The 16,340-nt window shown below is 38.1% G+C and overlaps 2 protein-coding genes across 3 annotated transcripts in view; one reads left to right on the top strand and one right to left on the bottom strand.

Moving 5' to 3' along the window:
* The first annotated feature begins 1,149 nt into the window (after positions 1-1,149).
* LOC109067472 (membralin-like) lies at positions 1,150-11,155 on the top strand. Of its 2 annotated transcripts, none has more exons than XM_019084401.2 (12): positions 1,150-1,868; positions 1,966-2,206; positions 3,560-3,856; positions 4,449-4,557; positions 5,222-5,332; positions 5,829-5,951; positions 6,037-6,137; positions 6,883-6,940; positions 7,081-7,164; positions 7,332-7,464; positions 8,619-8,718; positions 8,817-11,155. In XM_019084401.2, exons 2-12 carry the CDS (start codon positions 1,985-1,987, stop codon positions 9,486-9,488), a joined length of 2,010 nt encoding a protein of 669 aa, XP_018939946.1. In that variant the 5' UTR covers positions 1,150-1,868; positions 1,966-1,984; the 3' UTR covers positions 9,489-11,155. The 2 variants fall into 2 exon arrangements, with proteins under 2 accessions (XP_018939946.1, XP_018939945.1); XM_019084400.2 differs by having other exon boundaries at positions 4,449-4,611.
* Positions 11,156-14,670: 3,515 nt separating this feature from the next.
* LOC109061890 (glutamate receptor ionotropic, NMDA 3B-like) overlaps positions 14,671-16,340 on the bottom strand; it is an 82,760-nt gene continuing 81,090 nt past the window's right edge. Inside the window, exon 9 of the mRNA XM_042767002.1 lies at positions 14,671-15,773. Coding sequence (XP_042622936.1) covers positions 15,257-15,773 — 517 coding nt within the window. The 3' untranslated portion in view covers positions 14,671-15,256. The remainder of the gene's footprint in view (positions 15,774-16,340) is intronic.

Below are 16,340 nucleotides of genomic sequence, written 5' to 3'. Positions count from 1 at the left end.
ACTAGATTATTTATAATGGTTTTCTATTTTAATATATTTTAAAATGTGATTTATTCCTGTGACGCAAAGCTGAATTTTCAGCATCATTATTCCAGTTTCAGTGTCACACGATCCTTCAGAAATCATTCTAATATGCTGATTTATTATCAATGTTGGAGACAGTTGTGCTGCTGCTTAATTTTTTTTTTGGATCCTGTTCCTGTGATACTTTTTTCAGGGTTATTTGATGAATAAAGTTAAAAAGAACAGCAGTTTAGCAATTTAACACATCCTTGCTGAATAAAAGCATTTATTTATTTCAAAAAAGAAATAAATAAAATAAAATAAAATAAATTACTGACCCCAAACGTTTGTTTGGTAGTTTGTGTTTGTTGTTAAAGATTTCTTTTTTTTTTGAATGATTTTTTTTTTTTCTTTTTAATCATCAAAGTATCCTGAAAAAAGTATCAGAGTTTCCAAAAAATATGAAGCAGCAAAACCTTTTCCAATATTGATAATAAATATATCAGAATGATTTCTGAAGGATCATGTGGCACTGAAGACTGGTGTAATGATGCTAAGAAATTGGGATTTGATAATGGTTGTATTAGTTTTTAAATTATAATGAAATAGAAAACCATTCATTTAAATTGTAATAGTATTTCACAATATTATTGTTTTCCCCCCTGTATTTCTGATCAAATAAATACAGCCATGATGAGCAGAAGAGTCTTCTTAAAAAAAAATTAAAATCTTACAGATCCCAAACTTTTGAACGGTTTCATACTTTTGTGTGTCTTTATTTTTCCCTTCACTATGCCAATGTAAAATACTCTGACCTGTGTGCTGTGGTCATCCCACCACGACCCGGAGCTATACAAGATTAATGTCAGAGATTGTTCTTTCACCGAGTGACATCATGTACCGTGGCTGTTGTACAGACTAGCCCTTCCACGCGTCAGTAACCTATTTCATAATTTAGTTCCTATCAACTAGAGTAAATATTTGGTACTTGTAAACAAAACGCTGTTTGATCTTGATACTTGAATTAAATTAAAATAAATTAAATCCAATATATTATTGGGATTTAATGAATTACAGAAAAATGTACAGATTATTTAAATTCATTGTATATATCAAATGGGGAGGAACCGTGAATCACGTGACTCGATGTCAGGTGACTAACCGCGGAAGCGAGACCCGAGTGGAAACGCTCCTCATTAAACGCTTCTTTGCTGCTGCTCCCAAGTCCGCTCCGCTCCTGTCCAGAAAATGATTGTGTAAACAGATGGTCTGTAAGACAGGCTGCAGTCGCTGCCATCGGACGGTTCTGGCGGGATATCTTCAAGTATCTGAGGTCTTATTTAAGAGGACATTGTCAGCATTATATGTGGAGGAGTTCGTTTAAAAGCAAACCTAACATACGGGTTCTTCAGGGGAAGCTCGGCTAACTTGTTAGCTTAACACTGTTAGCAGACGTGTTGTGTGTGATATTCCAGTCTTAGTTCTTTCTTTCTTTAAAAAAAACTCAGCTACATCGTCTGAGCCAGACTCCCAAACTCGAGTGGGTGTTATGTAACGTTATTTAGCTGGCGTTTGTGAAAATAAATGCGTGAGTTCCCAAGTTTAGCTAGTTTGGTTGGGGTGACAGTTGATGCAAGAGGCCTGAGTCACATCTGCAGGACACATTTAGTCTGAAACACACTTTAAGAGCCTGAAATACTCCTCTGGTCTCAGAATATTAGATACATGAGCAGCAGCTGTGCCAAATGCTTTAAAGCTTTAATAGTTTGCTAGGTCATGACATGGTAGGAGGGGAAGGAGCCTTGCCCACCAACATCCTTACAATTTCAGCGTCTTTGGGGGCGTCTTTGTGGTGATATCTGCAGGTCAGTGCAGTTTTGTGTGAAGCGGGATCATCATGAGTGAGTGCTGATGCTGTGTGACTGGTCTGCTTGACCTCAGCTGCTCTTTCTCCTAATCTAGTTACTGAACAGCGACCACCATGTCCGACAACCAGGGCAATGTGAACAACAACAACGTCCCACTGAACAACAACAATAACGGTGGGCCGAACCGGATCCGGAACCCCGCGATGAACCAGAACCCCCTGATCAACGTCAGAGACAGACTCTTCCACGCCTTGTTCTTTAAGATGGCAGTCACGTACGCCAGACTCTTCCCACCGTCCTTCAGACGAATATTCGAGTTCCTCGTCTTGTTAAAGGTGAGCTTTGAGAGTCTAATAATGTGTGAATTCTTCCCGGAAGCCCTGCACACGCTCCGTCTTGATTCTTATTTGTCCTCGCCTGTTAGGTTGCAGGATACGTCATGCAATTTAAATAAAATGTAAAATATTCACAAGTTATTTTAGCTTCACACAATATTTCATATCCATTGACAAGGCTGTCATCAGACTTTGGAACTGACACAAGGCTCCACAAAAAGGTTAGTTGGCCAAACGTTGCGTTATCAGCCAGAGTGATAATCTTAAAACAGACAGCTATATTGGCTGATTAATCAACCTGAACTGAAGAGCAACATAGAAATGCAGTCTTGAAAACAGCCCGGTAAACTGCAGTAGTCTGTTGTTATTATTACTGTTATAAACACTGAAACCACTGCAAAAGTTGCACACAGGAAGGATGCCATTTGAATGCTTCTGACATGTGGATCTGCTTCAGAAATGACCTGTTAAGTTAGTGAACGGTGTTTTTATTAAGATTTTTTAATATCCGTTTTTTTTTTTCTTTTTTCATATAATTTTGTAATTTTTTCACTAGTTTTTATATTTGATATATTTTTTTATATAGATATATTATAATAGTTTTTATTATTCTTTATTTCAGTTTTAGTATTATCTATTTTAGTACATCCAGTTAAACTAATTGAAAATGAGAAATGTTGTCATGACAACTAGCTGTAAGTATGTTCAGTTAACATTTACTATATTTCAAGTAACAAGTATGTTTTAGGTAATTATAGTAACCCTGTATCCAACAAAACCTTTGCGTTTATACATTTGTTATTAGAATTTATTTTATTTTACAAAAAAAAACCCCAAAAAAACAATAGTGTTTGTTGAAAATATAAACACATTTGTGGCATATTAAAAATCATAACTAAAAAATTTTTTTTAATGGCTGCAATATATACAAAGTAATAAAAGAATATTTGGAAACCGCAAATGTGCATTATCCACTGACAAAGCTGCTGGTAGATTATGAAGCTGACAGAAGTGCTGACACAAGCCGCAATTTATTATTATTATTATTATTATTATTATTATTATTATTATTACGTTTTTTTAATCAGATCAACTTATTTCTGTCTTGTACTTTCAGTGAATAAAAATAAAAAATGTTACTATGAATAAAATCTATGATGAAATTATTTAAATTATCTCATTTCAGTTTGAGTTTCAGAATTTTGATTTGATGATTATAAAAGGAGTGTTTTTTTTTTATATTATATCATGCCATTATTGTGCAATGTTTATTGCTTTGTTGCCTATTCTGTGGTTTTTTTGTACACATTTTTTGTTTTCATTCACTTTAATTTCATGTCATTTGATTGGCAGGCTTTGTTCATGCTCTTCATCCTGGCCTACATCCACATTGCCTTCTCACGCTCTCCGATCAACTGCCTGGAGCACGTGCGGGAGAAATGGCCCCGCGACGGCATCCTGCGTGTGGAGATCCAGCGCAACTCCAGCCGCGCGCCCATCTTTCTGCAGTTCTACGAGACGGAGGGAATCCAGGGCCTTGTGAAAGAACCAGAGGAAGACGCAAGTGAAACCAGACAGCCAATGGTGCCCACAGACGCTGAAGAGGAGGAAGAGATGACCATGGAGATGTTTGACAACAGCACAGTACAGGTGACTTTATTACACAGGAACGGGAAAACTAGGATAAGGAGCCAGGCATAATTCTAATTGTTATTTATTTACTCATGTTGATCACATTGTCCCTTATATACTATTATATATAGTATTGTTAACTTTGATATAGAATTAATGAATATATCAATATGTAAGAATATATAATGAACAATATGAAAAGATCAGAAGTATTCTAACTGTTATTACTACTACTACTACAATGAAGTTTCTTATTAATATTATCATTATTAACATAAAGTGTAATATTATATAAATATATTTTTTGAATGTAAATATAGAATTTATTATATAATATTAAATTTCAGTCTGGTCTTCATAGAAGTTGTATGATGCTTATGGAACTTTTTATTTTTATTTTTTTTTGTTGTGTGTGGGGGCTACTAGTAAAAAAAAATAGCATACTTTTTTCGAATGTCCTCATGGTCAATAAATAATGATAAAATATTATTTTATTGTGAGTTATTCCACTGAAATGGCCTCCATCTGTTCTCCAGATTGTTCTGACAGACTGTGCCCTCTGTCTCTGTCTGTCTCTCTCTCTCTCTCTCTCTCTCTCACACAAATGCAGTTTGAGCTCGACATCGAGCCACATCTGAATCCGTCGATGAGTGGCGGTGTTCCTGGCTCCAGCCTGAATGAATCCCAGGATCTGTCCTTCAGCCAGGCCCCCTCTAAAGGTATGCAGCCGCTGAGGGAGACTGTCTCCGAGATTGAGATGCTAACTCGAGCAGGTAAACATCTCAAATAGCCATCTGGTGCATTCCTCTTCCTTCTCTTCCTCCTTTGTGAATTCATTCCCTGTCCTCCCTCCATCCAGTGCAGCCCTTCTCACTTCCCCTGTTCAGATTTCCTTTCTGTTCCCACATTCTTTTATAACCTTGCCCTTCCCAGAGGCCACGTGTGCTGTCTCACAAGACTTCTGAAACCATCACAGTGGCCTGTTGTAAGATAAGATGTCTGAGCGTCCCAGATACTGTTATTTGATACAGTTTAGATACAAATTCAGTTTCCAAACCTCACATCTGAATGCAAATGAGTTATTTAAAATGCGTAAGATGAACAGGTTGTAACATGCAAGACGGTCTCAGGGTTTCAGTCCCCCAAATTAAAAGCTTGAAACCCCAAAATGAGAACATAAACATCTCTGTTTTGCATATTAAATGTTTCCGTAAACACACACACACACACACACACACACACACACACACACACACACACACACACACACACACACACACAAATGAACAATTAGTGTGAAATGGCAGCCTTTTAGATTAGTATAATATCTAAATACAGTGAAACATTGTCAGCATTTATCAGTGTTTGTGTTTGTTTGTGTAGTGTGGCCACAAGAAGAGTATATTGTCGAATATTCTTTGGAATATGGATTCCTACGGCTGTCCCAGGCCACACGGCAGCGACTCAACATCCCTGTTATGGTGGTGACCCTGGGTGAGTACATCACACCCTCCAGGCCATCAACACAAAACCTGGCCAAAATCCAAAAGAGAATAGGATATTCCATTTTTGCACTATTTTATCTAATTATATCTAATATTTTTGAGAGTATTCACCCAAAATGTAAAGTTGTTATAGTTTACTGATCTTCATGTTGTTTCAGTCACTTTGCTTTTGTGTGATAAATAGACTAACATTGAAGTTGTATGGACTTGTTTTAACACACCAAGTAGACTAATAGAATTTGAAAGAGTCACCTTTTGGGTTCCATGGAAGAAAGCATGATGAATCGTGTTTTAATAATTTAATTACGTTCTGTTTCTTTCAATTTATTAATCATAATTGTCTGCGTGGTTTATTTAATCATTCCATATATATATATATATAATTTTTTTTTTGGGGGGGGATGAACTCTTCCCCTATAAGAACAATAGACTTCATATTTTTAATAGCATAAAGTTGTACTTCGTCTCTCTCGGCCTGTGTTCAGATCCCATGAAGGATCAGTGCTTTGGAGATGGTTTCAGTCGCTTCCTCCTGGATGAATGCCTGGGCTATGACGATATCCTGATGTCCAGTGTGAAGGCTTTAGCAGAGAACGAGGAAAACAAAGGTAAATTAGATGTGCTCTCTAAAGAATGTTTTTTTTCTTGATGATGCTGTAACTATGAAGTGAGTGTGATTTTGTTTGTTTTTAGGGTTTCTGAGGAACGTGGTCTCTGGAGAACACTATCGTTTTGTCAGTATGTGGATGGCCCGTACCTCCTACCTGGCAGCCTTTGTAATCATGGTTATCTTTGTGAGTACTTTTCTCTACTGTAGCAGCGTTTTCACTACAGATGCTCTTTAGTGATCGGACTGTAAGTTTAATGTCTTCACAGTAGTTCAGTTTCAGCATTTTGGTAATTAGTTCACCCAGTAATGAAAACTGATCATTTATTCATTTCATTGACTTTATTTCATAAATGGAGCACAAGGTGAAGTTTTTAGTGTTCTAGTCTCTTTTCCACCCAAATGAAAATGGAAAAATGGTTTAAAATCACTTTAAATTATTCTAAACATGGCCTACTATGCACTATATTCTAAATCCTCTAAGGTCATATGATAGCTTTGGGTGATAAACTGGTTGAAGTAATCATTTAATAATAATCTGCCCCATTAGCGAAAGTGTTAACAGCTGTACCAAATCATTGAGTCAATCAAAAAAAGTCTGATTTTGTAACCATATCATTCAGATTGATTTTGTGAGCTGAATGAACTGATTCACTGAAAAGATCTGACTCAATAGAATGATTCATTCACAAACTTGTAATTAAAAAATGTCTTCAGCTTTGGTTTGTTTGCTCCTTTTGGTCCTTTTTTGTAGCTTTTTATCATTTACTTAAATTATATTAAAAAGAGTGACCAGAATATTCTTCAGAAATTTACCTTTTGAGATTCATTAAAGAAAGAAAGTCATACAAGTGAGTAAATATTTGGGTGAACTGTTCCTTGGGTAGTAACTTGCAGAATCACATGGAAATTCTTCATATATTTTCTCTCAGACTTTGTCTGTGTCCATGCTGCTGCGGTACTCGCACCACCAGATTTTTGTCTTTATAGGTAAGCTCCCATCAGCCGCTTGTGTCTTCAACACTGTGAATAACCATTTATGATCATGCTCAATGATCAGGTCTATAACACATTAAAAAGCCATTATTTTATAACAAGACTATCTCTCCGATGTTCGCTTTTTTCCTCAGTGGACCTTCTCCAGATGTTGGAGATGAATATGACCATTGCCTTCCCTGCTGCCCCTCTCCTCACTGTCATCCTGGCTCTTGTAGGTAGGTAGAGCTCACTGCTGGGGGTTTTAAAGAGATGTTCTCATGTCTTTATTTGTCTCCTATCAACTTGATGGCTGATCTTTTATTTTCTTGACTTCATATATTACATGAAAATTTATTATGAAGTCATTTGATACCAAATACTCTCTTTTTGATCCTGCCTGCAGGGATGGAGGCCATCATGTCTGAGTTTTTCAATGACACAACCACTGCTTTTTACATCATCCTCATTGTTTGGTTGGCGGACCAATACGATGCCATCTGCTGCCACACCAATACAAGCAAGCGCCACTGGCTCAGGTATGTAATCACATCGACGCAGGTAAATGCCAGTGGTTCAGGTGTCTTACCAGTTTCCTCTACTGCACTTTGTGTTTACATTTATGCATTTGGCAGCTGCGTTTGATCAATTCATGCATTTCCCGGATACTCAAACCATGGCCTTGGCATTGCTAGTACCATGCTCTACTGTTTGAGCTACAGGAAAGCTGCAGAACAAAATTTTAACAGTTTGTTCTGAATGTATCTAATCACAATCTCACATTTCAGCTTGACTTGTTTCACACAGACTGGAATTCATTGTTTCGATAACTATGATATTGTGTTATCTTGAAATCAATCTGCCTTTCAAATATATTTTCAGTATTCTCATATAGTTGTCACAGTTTTGCCTCCTAGAGGAATTCACACAGAACTTTCAAAACTGATCATGAAGCAGCCATTAGCGCTTATTCACTGTGGTTGTATGAATGAATAATAAATATGTACATATATCCAAACTAAACAAAATGACAACCAATATGTTTGAAAAAACTGTTTTTGAAAAACTAATCAGGGCTAATCAACATGATGATTGTTATTTATAAAATAATTAATTCTAACAGAATTATCTGTAACTGCCTATTTTCAGAAATGGTGTTTAGAGAGTAATTTTAGTAGAAAAATATTGGTAATTCTCTCATTCTGTTCTTTGTCATTTCTTGGAGATGGTGGCTTTAGGTTGACTCTATTTGGATCAACCTATTAAAAAATTAAAATTAAACTGAAGTTTAGTATATATTAGCTGTTTCAAAACCTAGTGAGCTGCCTACCTAGATAGCATCATATGTAAATGCCTTTCAGCTAAGCTAAAAATAGTCTGTATGGTTCAGTTGCGGATCAATCAGAATTTTTAAAAATCATTTTGAGTAGTCATTGGTCAAAAAGAGTGGGAGCCACTCTTTTTTTAAAGCTTGAAGTATCATGTTGTTAGCATCAATTTTGGGTACTCAGGAGCACTATTTGTGTGGCGTACTTAAATGCTTCCTGTTGAATCAGTCACTTATGAGGTTCCATGTCAGTGTGAGCTCCCAATGTAGAGAATGAACAGAAAGGCAGCTCACTAGGGTTGTTTTTGTGGTTAATGCCACGGTATCGATTATCACATCTAAAAGCTCTCTTATGCTGTTTTTCAGATTCTTTTATCTGTATCACTTTGCCTTCTATGCATATCATTACCGCTTTAACGGCCAGTACAGCAGTTTGGCCTTGGTCACTTCCTGGCTCTTCATTCAGGTATCTTATTTCATCTTTTTTCGGTGTAACCGGAGAATCTGTGGAGTTGCATAGAATGGTTTGTAGCTCATGAGCTTTTTCGTTTTTGTCTTGCGCAGCACTCAATGATCTATTTTTTCCATCACTACGAGCTGCCGGCCATCCTGCAGCAGATCCGGATCCAGGAGATGCTGCTTCAGAACCAGCAGGTGGGTCAAGGAAACCAGACTGCATTGCAGGACAATCTCAACAACAACACTAGCAGCGCTGCGCCGGCTGGTCAAGCTAACGCAGCCGCTAACGTGAACACTAACGGCCAGGACCGGCAAGACGCTCAGGACCAACCTCAGCTCGAAACCCACAATGGCTTGGTGGTAAATACTGGTCTGTCCATCGACCCATCAAACTCCGACCTCGACTGGATGGCTGAGATCGCCATTGGCCCAGACGTCTTGTCAGTTTCACATTTGAGCGACTCACTTTTGGAGCCGGGAGGGATCCAGGATCCAACGTCATCCAGCGCAGGGGTAACGGAGCTGCATGGTCCAAGCACAGCAGGAGAGAACCAAGTTGGAAACATTAGCATGGCAAGCGTTCCTGCGGGACGGGGTTGTGCTCAGGGTCTGGGTCCCCCTGGTGATGGAGGAGGGCAGACAGAACCCGAAACTTCCTCCCCAGTGACCTCACACACAGACTGCAGAGTTGCAGAAACGCTTAAAGGTGCCACGGACTGGGAAGGCAAGACGGAGAATAAAAGTGAGAGCTCGGACTCCCATTCTGCCCCAGCTTGAGTCGCGCACCCCCATTCAGAACGAATGAATTCACGCTCTACAGTCGCCACCCCTCTATGTAAATTAATCCAGAAGGCATCAAGAGGAGAAACCGTGATGGAGCTTTATGTAATTACATCCTGGAAACCTCCAACATGAACATGAGGAGGGCCGAAGCAGACTTCCGCTGTCTAGTCATGTTCTTAAGAGTAAATTCGTATTGAATTGTCAAATGATGCCATGTGTCAGGGTGTGATCATTGAAGTCTTTACATGTGTTTTTTTTTTTTTTTTTAAATGGTTGAAACTTTTAATACAGGGAGTATTCAGTTTAAAATGTGATGTATCGCTTGATAATGGTACTTTTCATTGCTCCTGATTATGGAGTTACACAATCTGAATACACATTGTACTTTGCACATCTTGTGCAATGATTGTTTCGGCTTTCTTTCCATTCCTCTAATGATATAACATTAATGCTGCCTAATTCATTTAGTCACATTAAAATTGTTTCGGTCCCTACTACGTTTGTTCACTACAGCAAGCCACCAAAATGTTCCTTATGTGATTTGAAGTCTAGCTCACGACCTGCCGTTGCGCTCGGGTTTGGTATTGTCATATGTATGGAGCAGTTTGACTCCTGAATCCGATGCTATTGGTGGTCAGAGTGCTTTGATTGGCGAGTTTATTTGCGAGTCTGCCAGTCAAAAGAAGTGGACGGGTGACGTCAGAGCAACGTTATACTTAGAATAAGTCCTCCTTCTATATGATCCTCATTGAAAGCTCTGTTATGGGGTCGTTTATGTGCTTTCTAATCTTCATCAAGAGACATTTGTTTTTGTGGTTAGTTTAGATGGACGGAGGTGGTCTTTTGCACAAACTCCTCAGCAAGTCGTTGGTTTTTCTTCAGGTGGAGTCTGGCTTTGACAGACCGAGTGGATAGATTATTGCCTTATGCTTCTAAAACCGAACATTAACCTTGTATTTCCATCTTTGGCCATGTACATTGGGGTCGATAGCCTTACCAGAGGCTTCAAAGCCAGTAGAGAAAATGGAAACTGAAGCAGGAATGAACATGTAGTTACTTAAGCAGACATTTTTTTGAAACAGCTGTAAGCAGTGAAGGTCATGCTCATTTCACAGTGTTGCAGCCCATCAGCTGAAGTCACTGATCCGGAAATCTGTTGTCTTTACATATTCTGCTTTTGTAGAGGTTTCTCCATATGTTTGACTTGGGATGATCGGTGGGTGTCTAATAACAGTACAGACTTGTTGATCTTCATGACCATGTGTAAAAACGCACCGCAGACTAAGAGAACAAAGGAAACTGATGTCTGTTGTGACGTGACTGTGGATGGGGAGGGTCAATTAAAGGCTATGCAACATGGCAAGTAAAATCCAGGCTCAGTTTTCTTTTTTCTTTTTTTTATTGTGCAATATTTTGTAAGGCTGCAATCCATTAAGGATTCCAGGTCTGAAAGATTGATTTATTGTTTCATGATCAGTTCCGTGCCTATTTGCCATTTTCAGAGGAAACAGATGATTGTAGTGTTTAGATGCATTGTGTAGGATGCCTAGACAGAAACTGAAAAGAATAATTCTCAGTTCTGTGATAAACTTGATTCTGTCATTCAAATGTATTTAACTGTAATGTTTAAAAACTGCATAAAGAGATGAAATTAATTTCCATTTAGAAAGTTTTGGTTGTGGTTATTTCATCTTTCAGTGGCTTGTTTCACAAAGCTAGTTCAATAAACTCTGCGTTTCATAGTAGGTTTAAAGTTTACAAAACCAAACAAATCTAACCCGCTTTAGATCAGATGAACACGCAATAAACTTTTTTCTGGGTTTGAGCCAGAGTTTATAATTAACTCTGGAGCATGTGCAACTGAAACATGGAGCTCCTTGGTTTGATTTACTTCTCACAAAAGAGTACAACCACTTCCCTGCCGAAGATTAAGAGATTATGGAAAAATATAATGAATTTAAACACATTTTAAGTGCAAGTGAAACAACTATTCAATAATTTAAATGGTTTAACAGAGAGCTTAAAACATGCAAGCTAAGCCATTTTATTATAAGTATTATATATTCTAATGCATATATATATATATATATATATATATATATATATATACAGTGGGTACGGAAAATATTCAGACCCCCTTAAATTTTTCACTCTGTTATATTGCAGCCATTTGCTAAAATCATTTAAGTGCTTATTTTTTTCCTCATTAATGTACACACAGCACCCCATTTTGACAGAGAAACACAGAATTGTTGACATTTTTGCATATTTATTAAAAAAGAAAAACTGAAATATCACATGGTCCTAAGTATTCAGACCCTTTGCTGTGACACTCATATATTTAACTCAGGTGCTTTCCATTTCTTCTGATCATCCTTGAGATGGTTCTACACCTTAATTTGAGTCCAGCTGTGTTTGATTATACTGATTGGACTTGATTAGGAAAGCCACACACCTGTCTATATAAGACCTTACAGCTCACAGTGCATGTCAGGGCAAATGAGAATCATGAGGTCAAAGGAACTGCCTGAAGAGCTCAGAGACAGAATTGTGGCAAGGCACAGATCTGGCCAAGGTTACAAAAAAAAATCGCTGCACTTAAGGTTTCTAAGAGCACAGTGGCCTCCATAATCCTTAAATGGAAGACGTTTGGGACGACCAGAACCCTTCCTAGAGCTGGCAGTCCGGCCAAACTGAGCTATCGGGGGAGAAGAGCCTTGGTGAGAGAGGTAAAGAAGAACCCAAAGATCACTGTGGCTGAGCTACATGATGCAGTCGGGAGATGGGAGAAAGTTGTAGAAAGTCTACCATCACTGCAGCCATCCACCAGTCGGGGCTTTATGGCAGAGTGGCCCGACGGAAGCCTCTCCTCAGTGCAAGACACATGAAAGCCCGCATGGAGTTTGCTAAAAAAAAACAGAGAAATAAGATTCTCTGGTCTGATGAGACCAAGATAGGAGTGGCTTCACAACAACTCCTTGACTGTTCTTGAATGGCCCAGCCAGAGCCCTGACTTAAACCCAATTGAGCATCTCTGGAGAGACCTGAAAATGGCTGTCCACCAACGTTTACAATCCAACCTGACAGAACTGGAGAGGATCTGCAAGGAGGAATGGCAGAGGATCCCCAAATCCAGGTGTGAAAAACTTGTTGCATCTTTCCCAAAAAGACTCATGGCTGTATTAGATCAAAAGGGTGCTTCTACTAAATACTGAGCAAATGGTCTGAATACTTAGGACCATGTTATTATTTCAGTTTTTCTTTTTTAATAAATGTGCAAAAATGTCAACAATTCTGTGTTTTTCTGTCAATATATGGGGTGCTGTGTACATTGAGGAAAAAAAATGAGCTTAAATGATTTTAGCAAATGGCTGCAATATAACAAAGAGTGAAAATTTAAGGGGGTCTGAATACTTTCCGTACCCACTGTATATATATATATATATACAGACACAGTATCGGTGCCTTCCATAAGCTTTCTCTGCTGTGGAGTCAAGACATTTGCATTAATATGATTAAAATATGATTAAAAGATGATTATAAAATATGATTAAAAGATGAATATATAGAGGTCCTGTTCTAGAAACAGCTATGCATGCCCATGCCATGACACCACCTCCACCAAGCTTTATAGATGAGGTTGTATGCTTAGGATCATTTGCAGTTCCCTTTTTCTCCACACTTTTGCTTTCCAATCACTTAGATAAAGGTTAATCTTTGTCTCATCGGTCCATCAGCTCAGTTCCAAAACTCTACTGGCTCACATTTGTGAAGAATCTTGCCTTTCTATTTTTGGTGCTGATCAGAGTTTTGCATCTTGCTGTGTAGCTTCTGTAATTCTGTGTCAAATTCTCCTGCGGACTGTAGATTGACAGAGCATCACCCCAGCTTTCTGGAGGTTGTTGGTGATTTTGCAGACATGTATTTTAGGGTTCATTTTCACAGCTTTTATGATTTGTCTGTCATCAACTACTGTTTTTTTTCTCAGCCGATCAGATCGTCGTTGGTTGCTAATGTCGCCGGAAGTTTCCAAACTCTTGATTTCTCCATGCCCTTTGTTTTTCCTATAGTTCTAATTGACTTCCTCTTTTCTTTTAGCATCCAAATTGCTTGCTTTTTCTTTCAGAGTTGGCTTCCTCGTCTTCATCCTGGTTTGTGTGTTTCATCATTGAATGCAAGACTTAGAATGCAGAAGCAATGGATATAACTGATAAGACACATTCCCTGCTTTTAATATCTGAAGAATTATTGCAACAGGACACAGCTGAACACTTAGAAAGACCTGTGAGCCAACTGTTCCAATACTTATGCTCACATCAGATAGGGAGATGAAACTCTAAAAGTGCCGATCTTCTTAGCTGGTAAAACATCTTTGTGTTGAATCACCCAATAACAATATTTGACATGTAGTTCGGTCTCATTCCTCTTTTAATCATATTTACAGATTTCTTGACTCCACAGCAAACGGAACAATTTTGTCTATACTGTTCCAATACTTATGGAGGGCACTGTATGTGTTAATTTAATATTTTTATTTAGCCTCTGAAACAGGCTTCATGAAATTGGGCAATGCAAATTTCATGAATAGGGTACAGTTTACTTGTTTTAAACACTTCCAGTGGTAATTAAAATTAACTATTTTTAATATCACAATATTTAATTAATTTTGAAAGGTTAATGCAGCAACATTTAGTCTTTCCACAGCATAGTGAGAAGACCGTTATTTAATATTAAAGTACATGTATTTTAGTGTTTACCACATTTGTTAAATTCAACCAAGTTATTGTAAGGACAAATGAAACAATTATATATTGTGTGTGTGTGTGTATATCTATATATCTATCTCTATAATCTTAATTTCTCTTTACATAAAAAAAGTCATGAGAAGGGTGTAAAAACCCACCATCATTAGAAAGCATCACTGTCAACATCTGCTTAAAGTGAATATCCTAAATGTTTGCCAGCATCATATAAGCAAGCATACATCATATAATTATACGCTTTATAATTAACTGCAGTATTCTCTTTTTTATTGTGTCTGTGCAACTTGCAAATGTTTTGTGGTTCACCACTGGGGCTAATAAAATGAAGTGTTATGTTTATAAGCACTAAAAAAAAAAAGCATTATGTTTAATACTACTCTGAGCTGAAAGTAAGATTCCAATTTTATGGCAAGATCACATTTATTTCTTGAACATCAAACTTAATTCAAACGGGCAACCTGGCCATCCATATGACTTTATGGAGGGGAAAAAGGTCAATAACAGTAGCAGTTTTGAGATCAGATATAACCAAGCTATAAAAACATTACCAAAGCAGCAAAGTCAATGTTCTGTTCTACCTTTGACTCCATGATGAGGCCTCGGGTGCAACAGGGGTTTATTTAGATCCATATCCACCAAGAAAACAAGAGCTGGGCAGAGGCAAAGCTCCTTCTGTGATGTGAATAAACAAAGCTCTGAGAGGAAAGCATGGACTTGCTTGGTGCTGTCAACACTTGTTCTTCAAGTTTCACCCATAAGCGTCCAATTGATTCGAAAAAAAAATTCCAGGTAGCTCCTGCTTTCACAGCAGGGCTTTAGAAAATAAGCCACATGAGGCCCTATTAGCCTTATCATTAGCAAAACCATACCAAGGGTCAATGTTGCCTTAACATGATGATTTTAAAAGAGTCCAGGTAGATACGAAAGTTTTTCTTGGAGGTGAAAGATAAAAAAACATGTCCATTGACATGTATGTGTTCACTTCAGAAAATGTGAGCATCACCTTTTCAAATCTGCTGGCTCTTTGGTGAGGGCGGGGCAAATGGTGGCTGTGACTGTGGGTGGAGCTGCTGTGGTCGCCAGGGCGACGGTGGCAGCCACACGTTCTTTAGTTAGTGTAGTCTGAAGCTCCGCCCTACGAGCCAGAGCGGCTTTCAAATGCTCACGGATTTCCTCGATCTTGGCCTGGAGCTCCTCCAGCTCGCTTTCTCTGGAGGGGCTCGAGGATCTCACTGTGGAGGAGGCGGGCCGCTGAACGGGCCCTCCATTTTCACACACTCTCGCCAATAAACTCCCTTCGCCGGAGCTCACTGCGGAGGTGGAGCTGGCCTGACCCCCCTCCGACATGACGCGGGGCAGGAGTCGGCGCGTGTTGAGGGTCTCCAGGTTGAAATGGACCCTCTTGTTGTCTTTGGGCTCCTGCGCTGCCTTGGTGCTCTCGTTATTCCATCTGGCAAAGGATCCGAGCGGAGCTGGTGGAGGTGGTGGATGCGGTTGCGCTTTCTGGATGTTACAGCTGGGAAGACAGAGCATAGATAAGTGAATATGTTAAAGGGATATATCACAGAAAAATGGAAATCCTGACATTGTTGAATTTTTGAAGAATATCCTTTTCTGTGTAATGAAGTGAATGGGGACTGGGCCTCTCAAGTTCCAAAATTACAAAAAAAAAAAAAAAAAAAACACCATGAAGGAAGTAATCTATATGACTTGTGTGTTATATTTTAACTTTTCTGAAGCTTTTTGAGTCACAGCAACTATTTTTATGGTACTTTAATATACTCCAATTATAGTGAAAAGAGTAGCCAAAATATTAATAAAAAAGTCACCATGTCTTCCATAGAAGAAAGAAAGTGATGGAATGATGGAAAAGTGTGGAAAGGAAAGGTTCAGTTGAATTACAAAACTTAATTACTAAAACTGAAACAAAAATAAAGATTATAGAATTTTATTTTATATTTATATTTTTATTTTTGTTTATATATATTTTATCACACACACGACAAAAGCACAACATAACTTACAAAAACTAAATGAAAACTGAAAATATAAATAAAAATTAATTCAAAATATGAATAAATAA

Source organism: Cyprinus carpio, chromosome A11 (assembly GCF_018340385.1).
Source record: "Cyprinus carpio isolate SPL01 chromosome A11, ASM1834038v1, whole genome shotgun sequence".
Lineage (NCBI taxonomy): Eukaryota > Metazoa > Chordata > Actinopteri > Cypriniformes > Cyprinidae > Cyprinus > Cyprinus carpio.
Note: the sequence above shows the minus strand (reverse complement) of the source record. Positions and strands in the feature narration are given on the sequence as shown.